Below are 26,091 nucleotides of genomic sequence, written 5' to 3'. Positions count from 1 at the left end.
GGTGGGATAGGGAGGGTGGGAGGGAGGCTCAAGAGGGAGGGGATATGGGGATATATGTATACATATAGCTGATTCACTTTGTTATACAGCAGAAACTAACACAACATTGTAAATCAATTATATTCCAATAAAGATGTTAAAAAAGATTAATAATATAGTTTTTAAAAAGTTTACAAATAATAAATGCTGGAGATGGTGTGGAGAAAAGGGAACCCTCCTACACTGTTGGTGGGAATGTAAATTGGTACAGCCACTATGAGAACAGTGTGGAGGTTCCTTAAAAAACTAAAAACAGAGCTATCATATGATCGAGCAATCACAATCCTTAGGCATATATCTGGAAGAAACCATACTCTGAAAAGATACGTACCCCAGTGTTCACTGCAGCACTACCTAGAACAGCCAAGACATGGAAGCAACCTAAACGTCTATGGACAGATGAATAAAGATGTAATAAATATACACAATGCAACATTAGCCATAAAAAAGAATGAAGTAATTAATGGCATTTGCAGCAACGTGGATGGACCTAGAGATTATCATACTAAGTGAAGTCAGCCAAAGACAAATATCATATGATATCACTTATATGTGGAATCTAAAAAACATGATACAAATGAACTTACAAAACAGAAACAGACTCACAGAAAACAAACTTATGGTTACCAAAAGGGAAAGGTGGGGGGGGGAGGGATAAATTAGGAAGTTGGGATTAACATATACACACTGCCATGTATAAAAGACAATCAACAAGGACCTACTATTTAGCACAAGGAACTCTACTCAATACTCTGTAATCTACGTGGGAAAAGAATCTGAAAAAGAATAGTTATATGTATGTATATGTATAACTGAATCACTTTGCTGTACACCTGAAACTAACACAACATTGTAAATCAACTATACTCCAATATAAAATAAAAATTAAAAAATAAAATAAAATGGGTCATAGACCTAAATTCATGACAAACTTTATTTAAAAAAAGCAATTAATTGGCCTTCATGAAAATTTAAAACTTTTACTTTTTAAATAATACGTTTAAGAAAATGAAGACTGGGCTTCCCTGGTGGCGCAGTGGTTGAGAGTCTGCCTGCCAATGCAGGGGACACAGGTTCGTGCCCCAGTCCGGGAAGATCCCACGTGTCGCGGACCGGGTGGGCCTGTGAGCCATGGCCGCTGAGGCTGCGCGTCCGGAGCCTGGGCTCCGCAACGGGAGAGGCCACAACAGTGAGAGGCCCGCGTACCGGAAAAAAAAAAAAAAAAAAATAGAAAATGAAGACTTTTTTTCCTCAAACTTAGAGAATATAATTGTAAAAATTAAAACCTAACAAAGAACTTTTATCTAGAATATATAAAGACCGCTTACTAATCAATAAGAGGATAAATAACCCCATAAAAATAGGGGAAAAAGATACGCAAAGACACTTCACCAAAGAGGATATACAGACAGCAAAGGAGCACATGAAAAGATGCTTCAGCATCCTTAGTCATTAGGAAAATACAAATTAAAGCTATAATGAGGGCTTCCCTGGTGGCGCAGTGGTTGAGAGTCCGCCTGCCGATGCAGGGGACACAGGTTCGTGTCCCGGTCTGGGAAGATCCTACATGCCGCGGAGCGGCTGGGCCCATGAGCCATGGCCGCTGAGCCTGCGCGTCCGGAGCCTGTGCTCCGCAACGGGAGAGGCCATGACAGTGAGAGGCCCACGTACCGCCAAAAAAAAAAAGAAAAAGCTATAATAACATTACACGCATATTAAAATCGTTAAAATTTAAAAAGCTCATCATACCAAGTGCTGATGAGGATGTGGAGCACCTAGGACTCTGACAGACTGCTAAGTAAAATGGTACTGGCAGTGAAATACATGTAAGACTCCACCATTCCACTCCTAGACATTATTCAAGAGAAATGAACAACATGTACAAAATGTAGCTAGCAGCTTTATTTGTAATAGCCCAAAACTGGAAACAATTCAAATGTCTATCAACAGGTAAATGGATAAATTCCAGTACATCCATACAATGGACTACTAACTCAATAAAAAAGGAATGAATTACTGAAGCACACACACGGATGAATCTCCAAATAATTATGGTGAGTGAAAGAAGACACAAAAAACTATAGTATGATTCCACTTTTGGGTAATTTTGGAAAATTCAGACTAATCTGTAGTGACAAAGCTGATCAGTGTTTGCCTGAGGATGTGAGGAGTAGCCAGAGAGATTATAAAAGAGCACAAAGAAGCTTTTAGGGGTGGTGGGTATATTCATTATCTTGATTGAAGTGGTTTCATGTATATACATGTCAAATTTTGCCAAATTACACACTTATTTTTAAAAAGTCATTTGCCTTTTTCACTGTACAACACTTCTGCGTATACAGTGCTGGTTAAACTGCACGTGATCATGTCATCATTCTTATAGATAATGGGATGCGTGTTCGTGTATTCTTTTGTTTTAAATTTTATTTTCCAGTATGGCAAATATCTATATATATGTAAACAGTGGTGTGCTAGAGTAGAATTGCACCAGCTCACAAGAGCCAATCGAGCACATCTATTCCCAGCTCTGTGTTTAGAGGTGTTACACTGATAGATTGAATTTGGCAGTAAGTACACCATGGAAATTGGCAAATGCTACTACAAAATCGACTTCTTCTCAGACAGCTGGTCATTAAACATTTACCAACCTACCACTAGCTATAACATACATAAACCTCAATGGAATTCTTAATTTTTAATTATGTAAAAGGATTCTGAAAACCACTAGGCTAAAAACTTACCTTTATCAAGCTATAAGTGTTACTAGGGAGAAAAGAAAAAAGAAAAAGAGACACTCACCCCTATCAAGAAAATCTTTTGCAGAGACTCACACTTTAGTTACCTTGACCAAATTATGCTACTGCCATTCTCCCAGGGGCTCATTATTGAAACAATGTTTCCCCTAAAACTAAGGGGGTCTTAAATAGTTAGCTCCTTCCTGAATTTGAAGAGCCCAAAGGCTGCTAGGAAAGGTGCTGCCATCTCCTCTAGCCAACACCAAGGATCCATCACCTTGCTTTCCATAGCTACTCACAGACCAAAAATGTAACTTTAAGGTACTGCTCAAAGAACAAGTTTTCTACGTAATGGATTCCAACTCCAACAATCAGATAAGAGGTTCATGACACAGATATATTCATATCTGGTCAATCAACCATTAAGGATACCAAGATCTGATACTTTTACTAATTGCTTTGAGATGACTTGAATATGGAAGACTTACAGCCATCCCCTTGCCTTCTGCTCGTCTATGCCAGCCTGAGTCCTTTTTGACTATTTAATACGGTGTGGAGAATACCAGCATCAGTTGATGCTCCACCATCTCAACAGAGAGCTTCCCTATCCAGGAAGGGAAAAGGCTGAAATTAAAAAAAAACAAAAACGAATCTCCATTAAAGAATTCAGAAGGGAGTTGATTATGTTGTAGAAACATATCTTCCTGTTTCATGACACGTTGGAAACATAAACATTAGGGCTTTTTCGCCTCCACTGCATAGAGGTCTGAGCGCTTCTGGCTAAAAATGGGGATTTGCTGGCGTATTTCAGCCAACTTCTTCAGGTCTGCAAAAACAGAAAAGTGCACTATTAGTAAGATGTAATTCCTTACCGACCGACGGGAATTTCTTCCCCAAACACTATAAAAACAACCAGAGCCTCAGCAAGTAATTTGCTCACAGGCCTTGTCTGGAGGCACAGACAGCCTGTCAATGCCCCTGTATTCATTTCAAACCAAACCAAGAAAACTCAGGCTGAGATACAGCCCTGGGGCTTGGCCAGAGAACCAAGGATAAATGAGGAGGGTGGGGCATAAAGGAGCCCCTCCAGGTGACAGGGTTGCACAGCTATGGAATCTGGCCTCAGAGAATGGGGACACCAGAGACCTGAACTGTGCCAGAGCTAATCTTACCTATGTCTGAATACACGATCATTTCTTCAGTGCCAGCTTTGACGAGGACCTCCCCCCTGAAAAAGATTCAGGGGAAGAATGAGTGGATTCTCTGATGTTTGCTGATATTCAGGGTCTTTCTGTTTTTCCTCCCCATCTCACAGGCCAAAGGGGAAGGAATCTGAGATTTAAAACAAGAAGGTAGGGGCATAAATTCCTGTTCTACCATTGAAGTAGCTGTGTGGCCTTGTGGCAAGTCATCTGGAATCTCCATTTCCTAATCCATAAAGTGGAAATATGAGCTCTGTGAGGACTTGGTGAGAAAATTATGGAGTGTATTTTGTAACCCACAAACTGCTAGGGAACGGTAATTATTCTAAGATGTGATGGAAGAAATTTTCACATAATGAGGTATGGGGAAGTCATTCTGGCTTATACATCATTTAACTTAAACTTTATTTTAACTGGAACAGCCTGCCTTGTGGCCTATCACACATACATTGTACATGTGCTTTAACTATTAAAGAAAAGGGTGCACTGCCCAGAAGGAAAGAATGTTCGTTCTGAAGATGGAAATAAATGCCTCCCTTCCTGAGACATCAATGCTAATACTCTTTCTATATAAGGCTCCCTTCCCAAGCACCAAGGCCATACCACTTGCTGTATACATGCTGATCTTTTTTTTTTTTGAAATCTTGAAAGAATGTACACCTGTTGTGTTTGACATTCCTTGTTCTGACAAGATATAAAACTGTGCCGCAAACCATGCTTCTTCAGAATAGTTCCTCAGAGCTATGTGAGAGGCTGTCTCAAAGGCTACAGCCCTCAGTTTGGCTTGAATAAAACTCTTTTCTATTCCTATTATAGATTATTTATTATTTCTGTCGACGGATGTAAACATCTGGGAATAGAGACACCTATAACCAACAGGAAGCTCCATCTGTCCCCTCGTGAGTACGTTCAAGACCCCTTTACAAGGGTAGTCTGGCTCTGTTTCTTCACACCTCCCAAGGCTGCTACCCAACCATGCGGATGGTGAGACTAGGCCTGGGCAGGGCCCAGATCTGCCTGGATCTGTTTTCATGCCTGTGATCCCTGGATCCCTATGTTAATGGCTTTCAGGGTTTGAGGGAAAGGTTTCAACCTATGGAGCCTGGGTAGAAATGCCCTGGCAGGAACCCCACACTGGAAACAGCAACACTCCATAAATCTGAGGAAAAGCTGATTTGGAAACCTCTTTCCAGTGCTGAGGCTCTTGGCCCAAAACAGAGCTTCAGAAACATATCTGTGAAATGAAATTTCTCCAAAGCACAAAACAAAGTAATCTGATACAACAAACAATCTGACATAATAATTGGTTCCATCTACCAGATGGCCAAAAATTTTTGGCACAATGAGCTACAAACACCATCATTAATGCCATTTAACTGAATCCTTTTCTAGTCTCTTCTATTTCTTCCCCATTTGCCCTGGCATTCAAAGATCTCTATGTTAACCCCAGGCGCCTATACCAACGCTGATATAAGCCAGAGGGCTCCCAAACCGAACGGGGGGGATTCTAAAAAGGAAGAAATAAAGGTAAATCTTATACAACTACTTTGTGTCAGAGCAGCCAGCTTGATCAGTAACAGAGTTCATTAGGAGAACCAGCTGGGGAGCAGAGCTGCCCAAAAGGTCAGGAAGCTGATCACTAACATCTGCAGAGGAACTTGAGTCAAGTTTAATTCTGAAGCCAACTCAATCCTTCCAGTCTTTCAATGCCTCCCAAATCCTATCGTGCAAGAGGCTCACTGGGACTCTTGCTGGTCACATCTTCCAAGGACTTCCCCACCACACACTTTAATCTGTGGGTCCTGTAAAGTCAGCAGAGAGAAACTTTAGGAATCCCACAGTGACGTTTAAGCCTTTGCAGCCTTGTTACTGGTATATTTATCCTGAAATTGTAGAAATACATATCTGTGTGTGTGCTTGTGTGTCTGTAATCATACAGACATACGAGCAGTAGTATGGAATAAATCTCAGTTCTGAATTCAAAAGTCTTGGATCCAAACACCAGTTCTAGCCACTTTATCCTGTAAACTTCAAGTCTACCATCTATAAACTGGGCTAAATAAAGATAAGTCCCTGAGAGTTCACAGTGAGATAATGTGTGTGAAAGTACTATGTAAACTATACAAATGCCAGTAAGATATGTCTATTAACATATGTATATGTATCTGGGCAGACTTCCATGCTGGTTTCGCTAAGTAATAAAATGCTTTTCCCTCTCACAGAGGACAAGTTCACAGCTCCCCTTAATTCATCCCATCCTCCACTCTCCTCTAATCATTATGCAGGGAGCAAATCCTCAACCTGCAACTCATTCCTGCCCTAGGACCATTGACCCAGTCTAAATTTTAACCAAAAGCCAAGAGTTTGGGAGCCTCTTTTACTAAACCACCCACCCGTGACTGCTGCCTTGTTTCCAAGTTTGCTTGACATTAAAAGTCACTTAGAAACTCAGAAGAGGGCTGAGGCCAAGCACTCAGTCAGGAGAGCAGGACCGTTTCTCTCTCACATGGTTTTCAAGTGGAAGCTTCTCTCACTGAGAGACCTGGAGACCTGGCAGGCATGTGGGGAGATGGGGGTGGAGGGAGGGGCGGGACCAGGCAGGAATCAGACAACCCACTTGCCCAAGTGCCATCTCCCAAGCTCCTCGTGAGCCTGTCCCTGTGTAGCCAACTCACCAAGGACTCACAACGGTGCTGTGTCCCCAGGCAACATAGGAGGCTTTGTCATCCCGGGCAGGAGATGCCGTGGCCACGTACACCTGATTATCAACAGCGCTGTAGTTAATGGACAGAAAAGAGGTAAATTATACAGTGATTACATAGATCTGTGACTTTTTATCCTAAGTGTACAGATCCTTCTTTCAACAACTAGAATAGGACAGGCTGGCTCAGATGTGGAAGAAACATCCAAAGCCACAGGACCCTCTCTTCAAAAAAGATCTTATTGCATAAGCCAGTTCTCAACTAGAGCAATTCTGCCCACCAAGGGACATGTGCCAGTGTCTGGAGACATTTTTGACTGTCACGACTAAGGGACTGCTATTGGCATCTAGTGGGTAGAGGCCAGGGGTGCTGCTAAACACCCTGCAATGCACAGGGCAGCCCCTACACCAAAGAGTCATCCAGCCCAAGATGTCAGTGCTGCCAAAGCCGAGAAACCCTGGCCTGAGCCAACCTGTAACGTGTAAAGAGCAGAGCTTCTCTGGTTAATGCAGTCAAGGTGGCCAGAGAGAACGGACTGGCCTTGCTCTGGGACAACACACCTTGCAGGGCTGCAGGGCCCTTCCATGCCAATGTGGCAGCCCCATTGTCTCAAATTAGGCAAGAATTTCGGGTGGCAGCCCGGGTGCACCAAAGCCACCTGACCCAGAGCCCTCTGGGCTCAATCAACAGATTCATGCCAGACCATCCCAGTCTCTCCCAAGCTTTTCTTCCTTTCAACAAGGCGTTTATTAATACTCATGGGTATCACGTACCCCTACCCCGCCTTCCATCACGCAACCAGCCAAACACTTCTACATCCCCTTTCAATAAAAATTACCATCATCTCCAGACATGAGCTAGTGGCTACCCCTGGGCGGAGAGAAGAGAGTACTGACTGGGAAGGAGCAAAAGGGAGCACTGCAGGGCACTAGAAATGTTCAAGATGTTGGTCTTGGTCATAGGTGAGTACATATGTAAAAACTTACTGACCCGTAAACTTAAAACTAGCACACTTTTCTGTAAGTATATAACACCTCACTTTAAAAATCTTTTAATGAAAAAAACTGTCATCTCTGACCAGCATTTGTTTTGCAGAGCACTTTACACAGTCACACTCCTTTCCCCTTCCATGTTACACGCACCTCTGCCATCTGCCCTTCACCACTCCTCAGCCTCAGGGGACCAGGGAAACAGCAACTGTGACATGCACAACATAGCTGTGCAACGCTCAGGACTCAGAGGTTAGAAGAGCGAGAACTTATGACGAATTTCTTGGCACAGTGCCAAGACTAGCAGGACACTATGGAGGATGGAGTAGGATAAACACCCAATCTGAGCAGCACAGGGTCCACGGAGTGCAGACCACAAGTCTCTCCCTAGGGCTGTCAGGCTAAAATAACCCCTGCCTTTTCCTTGGCTTCAGACACATACATTCCGTGGGTCTCCAATTCTCTGTAAAAGTTGCTGGCAACTGTATCAGAGACACCAATCCATGCCTGAACACAGAAGAATGAAATTGCTGCCCACCTGATGCAGTGAATGCTCTTCAAAATGCAAAAATCACAGTCCCCCAAATCCATGAGACTGGTGCTGTGGCTTCTGAGGAGAAGGTGCCCTACACTAGAAGCCCTCCTTTTGGACTGGAAGATGAAAAGAGTCACCTTTTTCAACTGCATTTGGATGCCAGGGCATTCTGAGTCAGAGGCAGCATTCCATACGGGGAAGGTTGGTGCTTCCACCAAACTGGAAATGTTCCCACAAAGAAACACTGAGACTCCTGAAGGTGTGCTTGAGATGCTTTCTTACCGGCCTCGCTGAAGCAACTCCCAGTGGGCTGGTCCGGTGGTCAAATTAAAAGCTGCAGGATATACCAACAGCTGGCAGCCTTGGGGAGAGAAAGGCCAAAGAGCAGATGCAGGTAGACACCCAACCACACTAGCCCTCCCTCTATTCCTTACCCATCAGGGACCAAACTCAAACTTCCCCAAGCATAAAAAGATTCAGCCAAGTCAGACAGGGTCAGCAGCATTAAGTATGGCTCTAAATTCCTCTAGACACACACACACAAAACACATACACACAAGAAAAGTGGTATTGACAACCAAAACCACAACATGTGACTTTGCTTTAAAAAGGTGGAGAACCTGTCATTCGAATTCCTCTCAGCATCATGTGGTCAGCTCCCATGGCCAAGGACCATGTTTTGTGATGCTTGTCAATTGAAACGAGGGGCAGAGTAGGGCTCTACTACTTATTGCTAAGACTCAGCTGAGACTGCCAACCCAGAGCCCTTGTGCCTCCACCTTCTGCTGAGCAGGGAGTCAAACTGTTTGCACCCACTTCACTTTCACCGACAGATAAATTGGAATCAGAGTATCTTTGGCAGTCTAGTAGGTATGCTAATATTTGTTGAGTACCATATGAGGAATTCTCTAAGTCCTCTCTCCTTAATCTTCACACTGTTCCTGTGGAGATGCATATTTTTCCAGAGATTAAGTAATTTACCCAAAGTATTGTGCCAATTAAGGGGAAGAGTTGGAACCAGAACCCAAATCTTCTGATCTGACTTGGTGCTTCTCCAGGATGGTAGCATGCTCCTCTGGACCAAAATGTCACTGACTACATTTCAACTACCCAACATCTAGGACTAGTAAGTGGTGAAAGCCATGTGCACGCAGACCATTCCTACTGGGCCCCGAGTGACTCTTTCCAAACACAGTAGCAGGAAGGGCTCAAAGGGTAGAGCAGAGGTTTAGTTTAGGAGTATGGCTCCTCCCTCAGCTATGTGGCGTGTTAAATTACAACCCCCAAAAAACCATACTGTCCATACGCAGAAGTCTGAGAATTCATATGGAGGTAGAGAAATTAAGACCTCTCCTCCAGGTTTTCTGACCAAGGGTTCCCTCTACCCACAAAGACCAGCCCAAATTAAACCTCCAAGCATTTACACAACATAACTGTAGTGCTGCCTTACCTCTCTGTGCATAGATTTGTGCCAGCTCTGCAAAGCGGATGTCGTAGCAGATGCCCAGGCCCACTCTGCAGTAAGCTGTTTTCCAAACAGAAAATATACAAACAAAAAGTTAAGCTCCTGCCTCATGGTGCAGCAGGGGAAAGCCTCCAAGATCTAATGATCATAAAACACTGACGGGAATACATTCATGCAGGGCCCATGGATGGAGAAAATGTATAAGCTTATTCCTGCCTGGACCTCACCTCGTGAAGACATCATTTACAACAGCAAAGCAGAGATGAGAAACTCGTTCTAACTGAATGCTTCTTATATAAGTGGGAGGTGTTCAATCGTGGCCTAATGGGTACAGGCCGGAAGCTATCATACTAATAAAAGGCTGTGACCAAATGGAAGAGCAAAACCATGTCAAACCCTCAGTTCTCCATCCAGCCCCCCCTTTCTAGATCTCTGACCATTCTCTGCCCTTCTCACTTCTGGCCTTTCAGTCAGGTTTTGTAAAGAGGTTGGGAAGGGAGAGAAGTGAAAAACATAGGACTACCTGATCCTTTTCTACAGGGACTGCTAAAAGAGGTGAATTTATCTGGTACGTACGAGTATCAAATGTGGAGAAACTATCACCAGGACTCAATGTTTTAGATTCTTGAAATGTGATTTTCCCAGGAACATCAATGTCAAACAGGTGGAGCTGCATCACAAATAATGGATTCGGTTACCTCTTTTCTGCAGGGTTCATGACAATAATAACAAACATCTTTCCATGGCCAGCAATGGGGGTGTTCTAAGATCAACTGTACAAACAGCACCCCCAATCTGCCCACAACCCACCCCACAAGCTGACTGACATCATATCAAAATAATTTCTAACACAGGGAACTGGAAAAATGATGCTGTAGGCCTTAGACCCTTGTTTCCTTAGTGGTGTGCAAATCAACATCTAGATTTCTTATGGAAAGCAATTAATGTGCAGCTTTTTTACTCAATATAAATGCTAAATGAAGACTTCTCAGAATCAGAATCAAACTGATACATTGACAGAAGAGGTGGAGAGTGGGTGAGCAATCACAAATAGGTAAAATTTGCAAACCCAATGCAGCAATATATTAAAAAGAAACACATCACTTCCAAATTGGATTTATTCAAGGAAAGCCAATGTGATTTAACATTAAAAAACCAATCAATGTGATTTACCACATGAACAAAATAAAGGGGAAAAGTCATATGATCATCCTAAGAGGTGCATAATGAGCATTTGGTAAACTTCTCCATCCATTCTTATTTAAAAAACGGAACAGAAAAACTCTTCTAGGAAGGGAACCTCCTTAATCTGATAAAGAATATCTGCAAAAAAAAAAATCTAAGGAAACATCATATTTAATGGTGAAACATTAAAACCCTTCTCCTATTGAGATCAAGAACAAGGTAAGTACACCTGCTATTCAACACTGTACCAGAGGTCCTAACCAAAGCAACAAGGCAAAGGAAAGGAATAAAAAGGATAAAGATTAGAAAGAAAAAATTAAAAGCCATTATTCTCAGATGATATATTTGTATACCTAAGAAATGTCAAAGGAAATATACAGATGAATTATTAGAATGAATAAGTTTACGCAAGGGTACTATATACAAGGTCAATATTTTAAAAATTAGTTCTACTTCTGTACACTAGCAAGAAACAGAAAATGAAAGGGCATCAAGAAATACCAATTAGGAATAAATCTAGTAAATGATATACAAGACTATACCCAAAAAACTATTAAAAAACTTTGAGAGAAATTAAAGAAAGCCTAAGTAAATGGAAAGAGATATATATCATATTCATGGCCTGGAAAACTCAATTCTGAAAACAAGCACTTTAAAGAGTTGGGTTAATAGCTCAATGCTGGGACTTCCCTGGTGGCTCAGTGGTTAAGAAGCCACCTGCCAATGCAGAGGACACGGGTTTGAGCCCTGGTCCAGGAAGATCCCAGGTGCCGCAGAGCAACTAAGCCCATGCACCACAACTACTGAGCACCCCCTTATATTGAGACTGTGACAATATAAGTTCAATCGCCACAACTACTGAAACCCACACACCTAGAGCCCGTGCTCCGCAACAAGAGGAGCCATTGCGATGAGAAGCCTGCACAACGCAACAAAGAGTAAACCCCACGCTCTCCAACTAGAGAAAGACTGCATGGCAACGAAGACCCAACACAGCCAAAAAACTAATTAATTAATTAATTAAAAAGAAATATACTTAACTTAAAAAAAAAAGAAACATAACTCAATGCTGGGTCCTCTTCCACTAATGGCAGAGTGGCTCCTATCAGACCAGCTTTCTCACAGATAACTATGAACTCTGGACAAAATAAAAAACACAACTACTTAAAAGCACTTGAGAATAATCAAAATCAGGCAGAAACAGAAGAGAAGTCAACACTTGGAAGAAGGGACTAGTGCTGTGTGAGTTTCCCATTTGTTTACAGCTTTTAGTTGGAGGCAAGGCCCCAGCTGTTGCTAGGAGTGGTGGTGATAACTACGCACAATCATACCAGCTGAGGAACCAGAGAATAGAGTTTCATGGCAGGTGGAAAGTGAGGGGGAAATGCTGAAAAGGAGAAAGCCAAAGAACAGCCCTAAATTTTACATATAAAATCTGTCCAAATCTCTGACTAACCAATGAACTAAAGATGTGTGGGGCAAACTCCAAGCAGCCCAGCTAAAGCTAAACAACTTTACAGTAGAACAGAGCAGCTGAAGTTGCTGCTTCTTCCTCACAAAGGAAAAAGAGTTTGGTGTTTGAGTATGCCCAAATTAACTACTTGCTAAAATAAAAAATTCAACACTTTTCAGGGGAATGTAATAGAAGTTAGAATCTCAACAACATATAATCCAATATACAATCCTAATTACTAGATACACAAAGATATTACCCAAAGTCTTAAAGAAAAAGCAGCAATGGAGCAGACCCCAGTAAGACCCAGATGTGATAATTATCAAAGACTTTAAAGCAGCTATTGAAACTAAGCTCAAGAGAGTAAAGAAAAATGAGCTCTTAATGCATAAACGAACAGAAAATACAGTAGGGAATAAAAGCTATGAAAAAGAATGAAATGAAAATTTTAGAACTGAAAAATTCAACATCTGAATTTTTTAAAAATTCCACTGGATTGATTTACAGGAGAGTGGAGATTACAGAAGAAAGACTCAGTGAATCTGAAGATGGGTCAATGGAAAATGCCCAATCTGAAGAAGACAGAGATAAAGCATTGAAAAACAAAAATAAAAAACAGAGCCTTGGTGACCTGGTTTGGTGAACAGTATCAAAACTGGAGTCCCATAAGAAGAGAATGGGACAGAAAAATATTTAACAAAATAATGCCCCCAAGTTTCCCAAATACAGTGAAAGACTTAAATTTTACAGATTCAAGAAACACAAAGCAGGACAAAGAAAACCATACCTAGAAATATAATAGTCAAAATAGTGAGAACTAAAGATTATGAAAAGACCTTGAAGGCAGGTAGAGAAAAACATGAATTGCATGCAGAAGAACAATACTAATTATCACTAACTTCATATTGGGGGTAAAAAAAGAGGCTAGAAGATAACTGAATAATAACATCTTTCAAACTTCTGAGGAAAAAAAGAAAACTGTCAACCCAGAATTCTATTCCACCAAAAATCTTTTTTAAGAATAAAGGCGGGACTTCCCTGGTGGTCCAGTTGTTAAGAATCCACCTTCCAATGCAGGGGACGCGGGTTTGACCCCGGGTCGGGGAAATAAAATCCCACATGCTGTGGGGCAACTAATCCCCGTGCACTCTAGAGCCTGCACGCCACAACTAGAGAGGAGCCTGAGCGCCACAACGAAAGATGCCGCAATGAAGATCCCATATGCTGCAACTAAGACCCGACGCAGCCAAATAAATATTTTAAGAAAAAGAATAAAGGCAAAGTAAAGGTATATTCATAAATACAAACTAAGAAAATTCATAGCTAGCCGAGCCTCACTACAAAAATGCTAAAGGAGGTCTTTTTGTTTGAAGATAAACATACCAGACAGAACTAAGATCTTCAGGAAGAAAAGAAAAACACTAGAAATGGTAAGTATTTGGGTAAACACAAAATATTTCTCTCTTAATTTCTTTAAAATACACATGACTACTTAAATTAAAAATTAGTGTTTTGTGGGATTCATAATGTATATAGATGCAATATGTATGAAAACCACACCATAAAGAAATGACCTATACAATTGCAAGATTCTTAAATTTCACATGAAGAAATATATTATTAACTAAGTAGACTGTGACAATATAAGCATGTATATTGTCACAGGGCAACAACTTAGGGGAAAAAAAGCAAACTACTACTCAACCCAAAAGAATGCAGGAAAGAGGAACAAAGGGAAAAAATAATTAAATGTCTATCTGCTTAAAATCCAACCATATCAATAATTACATTAAATATAAATAGAGTAATCACTCCAGTTAAAAGGCAAAGATTGTCAGAATGAAAAAAAAGCAAGACCCAACTACATGCTGTCTGCAAGAGAAACATTTTAAATATAAAGAGACATATAGACTGAAAATAAAAGATTAGTAAAAGATGTACCATACAAGCAGTAAGTATAAGAAGGCTAGAGTGGCTATAGTAATATCAGAGCTAAACCTCAAGACAAAGAGTACTACAATGAAAAAAAAAAAAGACATATAATGATAAAAGAATCAACTTACCAAGAAGACTTAACAATCCTAAATGTATATGCATGCACTTCTACTGCAAAGATGTCAGCTCTCCCCAAAGTTGGATCACTGTATGTTCAATACCATCCTAATCAAAATTCCTGTAGGTTTTTCCTTGGCTGAAATCGATAGGCTGAGCCTACAATTTATATCAAAATGCCAACAGCCAAGAACAGCCACCTGTGCCAACTAATCAAATGCCTGATGTGTGTACCATATGATGAGAGTTACTGGGAACTTCAAAGCAAATTCTCAGGAGGCAATGAGACTTGCCACATTCTCTACTTACCTTTCTGTGCTTTACCAGTAAAGTTCCATCGGGCCCAAACACGGCACAGGTATTATATAATTTCCCAGCATCCTCTTCAGGAATGGAACCTTTCATTGAGAGGAGAAACACACAGACACAGAAAACACTCTGAATAAAGCATTCTTTTATGATAACAGGACAAAGGCTTGATAAAATTTACTATCTTCTTGGGTCCAACAATAAAGTTTACTATCTTCTAAGGGTTATTTAATCATGTTTTTTTCTTCTTGAATATGATTTTTCAGAGACCAACTTCAGAGTGTAGGTGAAATATAATTAGGTTAGATGCCAAAGAAAGGTTTCAAAAATAACCAAACTGTTTCTGAATTCAGCTTTGATCTTGAGCAACACTTCATCTGAAGCATTGGTGCAACACGGGGAATTCACTGTTGCTCAACTTAAATTCACCAGGTCCTGCAACATAACTGTATCCAAAAAGGTCTTGAGGTGGGAATGTAAGCCAGTCTTTCCATCACTGAATATGGTTCCTGCAATTCTATCTCTTCTTGCTTTGCCTTCTTTTCTCCTCCTCTTATTCATTTCTAATTCTTACTATATGATAATAGAGAAATAATTTTGTTTGCTATATTAAACAGAGTTTTATTGTATTTTTATTTAAACAAATAGAACACTTTATTTTAACAAAACCACATAAATAAAGCTACTTTTTTAAAATTGAAGTATACTTGATTTACAATATTATACTAGTTTCAGGTATACAACATTGTGATTCAATGTATTTTTTTAGATTTTACTCCATTTAAAGTTATTACAAAATAATGGCTCTATGTATCCGTGCTGCACAATATATCCTTGTTGCTTATTTATTGTATACATAGTAGCTTATATCTCATAATCCTCCATCCTTATATTCCCCCTCCCCCCTTCCCTCTCCCCACTGGTAACCACTAGTTTGTTCTCTCTGTGAGTCTGTTTCCATTTTGTTATATACATTCCTTTGTTTTCTTTTTTTAGATTCCACATGTAAATGATAGCATTCAGTATTTGTCTTTCTCTGTCTGACTTAATTCACTAAGCCTAATACTCTAAGCTACCTTTGATGTATGCGGCCTCTTTATGGGAAAAAAAATAATCTTAACACTATATTAATGAAAGACATTCAGATATGGTTTCTCTTTCCACCTGCCCCTGTACTTCCAACTCCTTCTCCAGAGAAAATCATCATCAGTTTGGTGCGTGTCCTTCTACAGTATTTACTATGTCTTACATACATAAATACATATAAAAGTATACAACCTTCTTTTGTGTGGGGCATTCATCTGTATGGAAGTACCTGTTCATTTCATATTAAACTTGCTCTTTTTCCACTGAACAGTGTGTCTCAAAGATCCTTCCGCATTCCTAAATACAGATCTACCTCATTCTTTTTTTTTTTTTTGCGGTACGCGGGCCTCTCACTGTTGTGGCCTCTCCCGTTGCGAAGCACAGGCTCTGGACGCGCAGGCTCAGCGGCCATGGCTCACGGGCCTAGCCGCTCCGTGGCATGTGGGATCTTCCCGGACCGGGGCACGAACCCATGTCCCCTGCATTGGCAGGCGGACCCTCAACCACTGCGCCACCAGGGAAGCCCCTACCTCATTCTTTTTGATAGCTAATTTGTATTCCATGATTTAAATGTAACAACAAAAGTTACTCAGATGTTTTTAATGTTTAGGCCATTATACCTTGAGGGTAGGAAGTTACCTCCAATGACATATATGCTGCACTTCTTTGCTACTTCAGAAAGCTTCTGTGTGGAGTCACCAGGAATTTTCTCTGCATATTCAGGAAAATATTTCGTACCATATGGAGAATTAAAGCATTCCTAGAATAATGTTGGAAGAGAAAAAGGGGAAAAAAACACCAAAACACCCAACTCACTTTAAAGTTCTGCTGTAAAAAGACATAGCTCTCAAAGGGGTAAAACACAGCTGATAAGAAAAACATGGACACCTCAGGGCTAAAGAGCCTGTGGACACAGACAGGACTCGGCCCCTGACTCAGGTGGGGCTGGAGGAGACAAGTCAGCGTGCTGTCCCAGATCCTGGTCACCTTGGCAAAAGACCACACTTGCCTCTCACTGAGTTCGCAGGAGAACTACGCCTTCCCAGCCTTGGGCACGCAGGCCCCACTACCACTGGGCTTACTCATAGGACTTTGGGTGTTAGGATGACTCCATAGTCTCAGTACTATATTATTAACTATGTAAAGTAATAAAGCCTGTGCTTTTTAAAAATACAGAAGCTTTGAAAGCCACAGAGGTTAGGGTGTTTCCTCATGTATAAAATGATCTAAGCTCCCTTCCAGCACTATCATTCTGATCCTGCAAAATCTCTCACTCCCCTGAATATGTCTCAACAGCTCTGTGATAAAAGAAAAGCAAAACTACTAGATTTCGACTCTAGTTCATTCATTTCGCATTTACTGAGATTGCCTGTGCACCAGGCACTGTGCTAGGAAACTCAAGGCTGAGGATCACCAACTTGTACAAAACACGTGTTAGGTAGAGGGGAATTCAAGTGCTTTCACTCCTGGCCTTTAGACTCTTTTACCCCTAGCAACTTAAACCAACAAGAACCCGTTATCAGGTGCAAGTACAGGTGAGTCCCATGGTGCAAAATTAAGATCTCGAGCTCCCTTGTTGAAGATTCCTACTCACTGGCCACGTTGTAATGGCCTGGAGCCTAAAATAAAATACAAGGTAGCCCTGAAAATTCTCCAGGGTACCCCAGTGGGGTAGTGGGTGGTCGGGAATAGTTCTCCCACTGACCCCAGCAGGCCTCTGCCAGTAGATGCATGTCCTGACACGTGCAGGACCTTCTCTGGGGCTGACCCTGTATTTGCTGACAAACAAATGTGGCGCAATCTTCAGCTGATTCTGTTCTAAAAGAGATGACGTAGGAGACAGATGCAGAGTCCTACTGGCTTACCACACTTTGGAAGATACCACAGACTTCCTAAATATCTCTAACAATTTTCAGTTTTCAACAATTTTTTTAAATGCTGGAAGCTTAGCGCTAAAATCAATACGTCCTGGTCCTGTAAAGACTTAAGTACACAAGGAAAGAAGGTAAATATCTGAGGCACTGAGTATTTTAGCTTTAGGTTAAGTCCCTCAGCCTGCTAGGCTTCTGAACCGAGCAAGTGACCTAAAGTTAAAAACCTGTAAGCATGCTGGCACATCCTATCACAAAGACTCTTGCTAGGGTCATCTTCCAGACAAACATGGAACAATCCTGGGGTCCCAAAGGACCTTGCTGGACCCCAGGACACAGAAGGACAACCAGAGCTAGCGGACATTATTCTGCTGGGACAACAGTCCCCAGAAAGGGGTGGCTGCCTCCATACTTACTGGCAGAGAAACTATTTTGGCTCCCTGCTTTGCTGCCTCCCAGATAAGGCCACAGGCTCGAGTGAGGTTATCTGATTTGACAGAAGAAACTTGAAGCTGGATGAGGGCCAAGCGGAAAGCTGAGGATGAAGATAAAAGAAAACAGCTGTCAGAAGATCTGACTGCTGAATCACATAGAGCAGCATTTCTCAATGGAAGGTTAATTTTGCCCCCCAAGGCATCTGGCAATGTCTGGAGACATTGTTGATGGTCACAGCTAATGCAGTACTACTGGCATCTAGTGGGCAGAGGTCAGGGACACTGCCAAACATGCCATAACGCACAGGACAGTCCCTGACAACAAAGAATTATCCAGTCCTAAATGTCAATAACGCTGAGGTTGAGCAACCCTGAGACAGAGCTACATCCGTGGGCAAAGCCCATTCCAGGCACAAGAGTCTGAAGTGAAGCAGGCAGGGCCAGCTTCTGCCTTACAAGTGAGAACGTGGCTTGAAGAAAGAAGGCTAGGTCTGAGCAGGCGACTATCCCTTATGTGACCTCCGGCCTCCAGTCTATCCCCAGTCCAGATGCTGAGCACCTCCCAGCGTAGCAGGTGAAATCCCTTTGGAAGTCTCTGCTCCACCGTGAGTTGGGGCAGCAGGCCCATGGGAAGCGGACATGCCTGTCTCGAAGTCCCCGTCACCAGCTGGGACACAGTGCACTGGTCCAGCTGCAGGTAGAGGGGGAGCCTGGCAACCAGTGGGCTGCACATGTGCCTAGTCACAGGGCAGGGCCCCTGGGCAGGTCTGCACTCACCGCATGAATATTCCCGTGCCCAAAGGAGCACAACATTAAGTAGCAAATGGAAAATACCATGAGAGGTTGAGAGAAACACTGTGCAAGGAAAACCCAACAGCGTTTTTTCCTGCTCCCTGAACAAACGGCTCCACATTTTCACTGGAGACTCAGTCCCACATATTATGTGGCCAGCTCTGCCAACCAGACCTGCTGTCAGGCTTGGGGCAAGCAGGTCAGTGGCTCCTCCAGGCTTACTCCTTCCTTGAGGTAGTAGCCACACCCTACATTTGCTTTTCCTATAGAGTTCTCTTTTAGCTCTTACAGTAATCACCTTTTACTGGTTAAGAGTCCTTTATATGAATTCTTTTCCTGTTCAAGTGACTGGTGTGGTTTCCGAGTCCTGCCTGGACCCTGATTGACAGTTTTTGCTTATGGTCTGACGAAAGGCTACATTAAAGGTTCCAAACCATGTCGTAACCCACAAAGTTTTGCAAAACTTCAGGAATTATCAGTAATGGCCTGGCCTCGCTTCCCTACCTGGCCTCTGCTGTGGAGTCTGAAATCCCACCATTAGTGACTTCTCTCTCTGGGTCTCTCCTGTAGCTGTAAAAACATCCCCAGAGAGGCAACATTGACAGACCCTAGCCTTTGATGAAGGCCTGTTTGGCTCATGGTTAACCCCAAAAGTAAGAAAACTCAGATGTTCCATTCCTTGGTTTCTCCTAAATATACTGAGAGGAACTAAATTTAACCCGGAATGCAGTTCGTCAAATAGTTTCAAAGACTGGATGAAAACCAAACAGGAAACAAAAGCTGGGATAATTACTTTGGGGCAAACAGCCTGAGCTGTCACTAAAACATCACAGACCAACTAAAGGTCTCCACTATAACTTAGAAGCTGGGTTTGTCTCTGCTTCTGAAGGAGGGTAAGATGAAGTCCACCATGGTTCTGTTGATGGCTTCCTTTCTCGCCCATCACACCCAGAAAGGCAGCTGTCCTGCACCAGGCTTGGGACTGCCCGACATGCTGCAAAGCACCCGCTCCACAGGGGGGCTGAAGCCGGACAATTCCACCACTGGGGAGTTCCCTGAGGCTGAGGACGAGATACTAGTCACTTCATCTCCTCAGCAGTAAAATGAAACTACTTTTCATTGTCAGGTCCCTGGCTATACTAATATTCATTGTATTCTAAAAATTAAGGACTTACCAAGGGGAACAAAGGATAAAATATCTTAACTGAAGGGACCAACATGGAAACAGCAGAAGGAACAGGCAGGTCCTTTACACATGGAAGCATCTGTGAGGTATCATTAACAGTATCTTGTAGATGAGGAAACAAGAAGCTTGCAGAGGGAAAGCTGCACGAAGCCAGTCAACAAAGTAAGTGGCACAGCCAGAAGCAAGCCAAAATCTGGACTGCAGACAGAATGACTACCTTGTTTGTTTTTGGGTGGGTGGGGCTGAGGTCATGTAACTTGAAAACATTCCTCAAGGGAGTCAGATCAACACCACCCTCAACCCCACCAAGAACCACAGCTCTCAAGTCCATCAGCCTCTTCTGAAAGAGACAGTCACAACTCAGAGGGAGGTGTGTAAAAGGACTTTTTTTTTTTTCTTTTTTGACTGCGTTGGGTCTTCTTTGCTGTGCACAGGTTTTCTCTAGTTGCAGTGAGCGGGGTCTTCTCTCGTTGCGGAACACGGGCTCTAGGCAAGGGGGCTTCAGTAGTTGTGGCGCACGGGCTTAGGTGATCCGCGGCATGTGGGATCTTCCTGGACCAGGGATCGAATCTGTGTCCCCTGCAATGGCAGGTGGATTCTTAACCACTGCGCCACCAGGCAAGTCCCTAAAAGGACTTCTATACCTTGATCCTGAAGGTTCATTCAGCCACCAACTTGCACTGCGCTCCAGGAGGTTGAAATGAAAAACAGAGAGCACTTCCACAAACCTTACCATCTTGAGGGAGCCTCACTAGCCCTTGGTAGGAAGAGTTTATGTCCATTTTATTTCTTTTTTTTTTAAGGGTTTCAAAATAACATTTATTTCTTAAAAATGTCCATTTTAAAGGACAGGAAACTGAGGTCCAGAGAGATCAAATGACTTGTTGACATGGGCTGAGCCAAGGCTGTAATAATCCCGGTCTCCAGACTTTGAGCCTAGAGCACTCCACTGCCTCATGTAAAAGAATCAGGCAAAGACCTGGGAACAAACACAGCTAGAAACTCATCCCTGGGGCTGATCCAGAATGGGGATGTGTAAGTAACATGTAATACCTAACCTGAAAGCTCAAGGTCCAGGTGCAGAAAAAACTTGCCCAGTTTTTTTTTTTTTTTCCCAAGAGAAGTGGGCATTCTGCAGTGGGTGTGAGGGGGGCTCACTGTGGAGCAAATTAATCAGTCCTCTTACCACAAAAGCACAAATCAAAGAAAACAGGTGCTTCATTTTCACCTGACAGGGCTCAAATTACAAATAATCAGGGTTGGTGCCTTTGCAAAACTCACGTTCAAAACTAAATCAAACTACCACTGGCATTTTTCACAGAACTAGAACAAAAAATTTCACAATTTGTATGGAAACACAAAAGACCCCAAATAGCCAAAGCAATCTTGAGAACGAAAAACGGAGCTGTAAGAATCAGGCTCCCTGACTTCAGACTATACTACAAAGCTACAGTAATCAAGACAGTATGGTACTGGCACAAAAACAGAAATATAGATCAATGGAACAGGATAGAAAGCCCAGAGATAAACCCACGCACATATGGTCACCTTATCTTTGATAAAGGAGGCAGGAATGTACAGTGGAGAAAGGACAGCCTCTTCAATAAGTGGTGCTGGGAAAACTGGACAGGTACATGTAAAAGTATGAGATTAGATCACTCCCTAACACCATACACAAAAATAAGCTCAAAATGGATTAAAGACTTAAATGTAAGTCCAGAAACTATCAAACTCTTAAGAGGAAAACATAGGCAGAACACTCTATAACATAAATCACAGCAAGATCCTTTTTGACCCACCTCCTAGAGAAACGGAAATAAAAACAAAAATAAACAAATGGGACCTAATGAAACTTCAAAGTTTTGCACAGCAAAGGAAACCATAAACAAGACCAAAAGACAACCCTCAGAATGGGCGAAAATATTTGCAAATGAAGCAACTGACATAGGATTAATCTCCAAAATTTATAAGCAGCTCATGCAGCTCAATAACAACAAAACAAAGAACCCAATTCAAAAATGGACAGAAGAACTAAATAGACATTTCTCCAAAGAAGATATACAGAATGCCAACAAACACATGAAAGAATGCTCAACATCATTAATCATTAGAGAAATGCAAATCAAAACTACAATGAGATATCATCTCACACCAGTCAGAATGGCCATCATCAAAAAATCTAGAAACAATAAATGCTGGAGAGGGTGTGGAGAAAAGGGAACACTCTTGCACTGCTGGTGGGAATGTGAATTGGTTCAGCCACTATGGAGAACAGTATGGAGGTTCCTTAAAAACTACAAATAGAATTACCATATGACCCAGCAATCCCACTACTGGGCATATACCCTGAGAAAACCAAAATTCAAAAAGAGTCATGTACCAAAATGTTCATTGCAGCTCTATTTACAATAGCCCGGAGATGGAAACAACCTAAGCGCCCATCATCGGATGAATGGATAAAGAAGATGTGGCACATATATACAATGGAATATTACTCAGCCTTAAAAAGAAATGAAATTGAGCTATTTGTAATGAGATGGATAGACCTAGAGTCTGTCATACAGAGTGAAGTAAGTCAGAAAGAAAAAGACAAATACCGTATGCTAACACATATATATGGAATTTAAGGGGAAAAAAATGTCATGAAGAACCTAGGGGTAAGACAGGAATAAAGACACAGACCTACTGGAGAACAGACTTGAGGATATGGGGAGGGGGAAGGGTGAGCTTTGACAGGGCGCGAGAGAGTCATGGACATATACACACTAACAAATGTAGTAAGGTAGATAGCTAGGGGGAAGCAGCCGCAAGGCACAGGGATATTAGCTCGGTGCTTTGTGACAGCCTGGAGGGGTGGGATAGGGAGAGTGGGAGGGAGGGAGACGCAAGAGGGAAGACATATGGGAACATATGTATATGTATAACTGATTCACTTTGTTATAAAGCAGAAACTAACACACCATTGTAAAGCAATTATACCCCAATAAAGATGTTTAAAAAAAAAAAAAAAAAACTACAATGAGATACCATCTCACACCAGTCAGAATGGCCACCATCAAAAAATCTAGAAACAATAAATGCTGGAGAGGGTGTGGAGAAAAGGGAACACTCTTGCACTGCTGGTGGGAGCGTGAATCGGTACAGCCACTATGGAGAACCGTATGGAGGTTCCTTAAAAAACTACAAATAGAATTACCATATGACCCAGCAATCCCACTACTGGGCATATACCCTGAGAAAACCATAATTCAAAAAGAGTCATGTACCAAAATGTTCACTGCAGCTCTATTTACAATAGCCCAGAGATGGAAACAACCTAAGTGTCCATCATCGGATGAATGGATAAAGAGGATGTGGCACATATATACAATGGAATATTACTCAGCCTTAAAAAGAAACGAAATTGAGCTATTTGTAATGAGGTGGATAGACCTAGAGTCTGTCATACAGAGTGAAGTAAGTCAGAAAGAAAAAGACAAATACCGTATGCTAACACATATATATGGAATTTAAGAAAAAAAAATGTCATGAAGAACCTAGGGGTAAGACAGGAATAAAGACACAGACCTACTGGAGAACGGACTTGAGGATATGGGGAGGGGGAAGGGTGAGCTGTGACAGGGCGAGAGAGAGTCATGGACATATATACACTAACAAACGTAAGGTAGATAGCTAGTGGGAAGCAGCCGCATGGCACAGGGATATCGGCTCGGTGCTTTGTGACCGCCTGGAGGGGTGGGATAGGGAGGGTGGGAGGGAGGGAGACGCAAGAGGGAAGAGATATGGGAACATATGTATATGTATAACTGATTCACTTTGTTATAAAGCAGAAACTAACACACCACTGTAAAGCAATTATACCCCAATAAAAATGTTAAAAAAAATAATAGAAATAAAGTGCACAATAAATGTAAAAAAAAAAAAGATGTGGCACATATATACAATGGAATATTACTCAGCCTTAAAAAGAAACGAAATTGAGCTATTTGTAATGAGGTGGATGGACCTAGAGTCTGTCATACAGAGTGAAGTAAGTCAGAAAGAGAAAGACAAATACCGTATGCTAACACATATATAGGGAATTTAAGAAAAAAAAATGTCATGAAGAACCTAGGGGTAAGACAGGAAAAAAGACACCGACCTACTATAGAATGGACTTGAGGATATGGGGAGGGGGTAGGGTAAGCTGTGACAAAGCGAGAGAGTGGCATGGACATATATACACTACCAAACGTAAGGTAGATAGCTAGTGGGAAGCAGCCGCATAGCACAGGGAGATCAGCTCCGTGCTTTGTGACCGCCTAGAGGGGTGGGATAGGGAGGGTGGGAGGGAGGGAGACGCAAGAAGGACGAGATATGGGAACATATGTATGTGTATAACTGATTCACTTTGTTATAAAGCAGAAACTAACACACCATTGTAAAGCAATTTTACTCCAATGAAGATGTAAAAAAAACCTCAATCTAAAACCTAGCAACAGTCTCCAAGAATGCCACGGGACAAAGTTTCACATTTGAAGAAGTATCATAATTACTGAAAGTGCACAGTCTTCGGGTCGCTGAGCGGGGGTAGCGGTGAGAAACAGGGAAGACCACAGGGAGGGTGCGGAAGTGGCATTTTAAAAGAGCACCTGCCCCCGCTCCTTCCCGCGCAGGTGAATCTGGAGTAGGGGCGCCCGGAACGCACCTGGAATCTCTGCCTTCCGTTTCACACAAGCACAGTGGGACGCAAGGCGCGGGCCCTTCCGGCACGCAGGCCCAACGCTCCCGCGGCCCCTCCGGCCCTCCCGGAAGCCCGGAATCCCCGACGTGCGCCGCGCTGTGCTCTGCGGCCTCCCCTCCCTTCCCCGCCCCGCCCGCGCCCACCGGCCTCGCCGCTCGGGCCCCCAGCCCCGCGGCCACTGGAGCAAGGAAGGCCATGGGCGCGGCGGGGACACGACGCGGAGGCGAGGGGCTGAGCCGGCGAGACCGTCCGCCGGCGCCGCGCCCGAAGCCTCCCTCCAGTCCAAGCTCGGGCCGCGGCGCTACTTACTGGCCATGGCTCTGCCGGGAAGCACCACTGGCACCGGAGCCTGAGCGGAGGTCTGTGGGCCACCGCGCCGGCGCCGCGAGGGGCGGTGCCGCAGCGTCCGAGGATCCGCCCCCGCCACGCCCCGCCACGCCTCGCCTCCTGGCCCGCTGGCTCCGCGGAGAGGGTGTTTTCTTTCCAGCAAGCCTCAAACACCTATTAATCGCCCGCTGTTTATGTAACATCCTTGTAGTCAGATCCTCGAAAGGCAAGGGACGACCAAAATCCGGGTGGTGCACTAGTCAATGTTTAACAACCGGCCTCTTCGATTCTCAGCGAAAGAACTGAGCCTCTTGCCAGTTGCATCACCTCTGTGGCCAGGGGAAATACCAGAGGCTGATTGCCTTGGGCTATTTGAACAAGTCGCCGTGACGAGGATAGAATTATCTAGGTTAATTTAGGCACTCAAGACAACAGTGGGATTGGACTACAAGGCTGCTACGTGATTGGGGAGGGGAAAAGAGAAACTGGGTTCAGACAGAATATCCTCAACAACAATTCAGTCCTCTAATATGCTGAAATCTGCTAATAATGTTTCAGGATACTTGCATTTATTAGTCAGGACTGATTTTTGTGTGTTTGTGCTTTTGTCAGGCGTGGGGATCAAAGATCATAAGACGAATAAAGTTTGCTATTCTTAATACTCTGGAATAAACTATATTGAAATGTATCTTAGTTTTTAAAAGGATACTATAAAAAACATTCTGGGGACAATTAGGGACATTTAAATATGAACTGGATATTTGCTGCTTTAATGAATTTTGTGTGATAACTGTGATTATGCCAGACATTGTCTTCACTCTGAGGAGATGCATGCTGAAGTATTTAGGGGTGAAGTGTCAGAATTTCTGACTTGAAAATATGTGCTTATATAGAGATAAACCAAATATGGCAAAATGTTAATTATTAAATCTAGGAGGAGGATATATAGCTGTTCATGGTACTATTTTAAGACTTTTTAAAAGTTTAAATTTTAACACTTTCATAG

The 26,091-nt window shown here is 42.6% G+C and overlaps 1 protein-coding gene across 1 annotated transcript; it reads right to left on the bottom strand.

Moving 5' to 3' along the window:
* Positions 1-1,926: 1,926 nt before the first annotated feature.
* On the bottom strand, positions 1,927-25,184 carry NIT2 (nitrilase family member 2). The gene is made up of 10 exons (XM_022588454.2): positions 25,068-25,184; positions 18,040-18,158; positions 16,392-16,512; positions 14,667-14,755; positions 10,244-10,337; positions 9,653-9,727; positions 8,485-8,563; positions 6,652-6,750; positions 3,947-4,002; positions 1,927-3,600 (listed from the first exon to the last, which is right to left on the bottom strand). Exons 1-10 carry the CDS (start codon positions 25,072-25,074, stop codon positions 3,509-3,511), a joined length of 831 nt encoding a protein of 276 aa, XP_022444162.1. The 5' UTR covers positions 25,075-25,184; the 3' UTR covers positions 1,927-3,508.
* Positions 25,185-26,091: the final 907 nt, after the last annotated feature.

Source organism: Delphinapterus leucas, chromosome 4, assembly GCF_059928025.1.
Source record: "Delphinapterus leucas isolate spDelLeu-1000000601 "Yukka" chromosome 4, BTC_Dleu_Yukka2, whole genome shotgun sequence".
In the NCBI taxonomy this organism is placed as follows: domain Eukaryota; kingdom Metazoa; phylum Chordata; class Mammalia; order Artiodactyla; family Monodontidae; genus Delphinapterus; species Delphinapterus leucas.
Note: the sequence above shows the minus strand (reverse complement) of the source record. Positions and strands in the feature narration are given on the sequence as shown.

Excerpts from the sequence above, each read along its gene's own strand:
- NIT2 (XM_022588454.2), bottom strand. Across the intron at positions 8,564-9,652 it reads ACAAATCTATGCACAGAGAG|GCTGCCAGCTGTTGGTATAT; the intron begins GTAAGGCAGCAC and ends TCTCTCCCCAAG. Across the intron at positions 3,601-3,946 it reads GATCGTGTATTCAGACATAG|ACCTGAAGAAGTTGGCTGAA; the intron begins GTAAGATTAGCT and ends CTGTTTTTGCAG.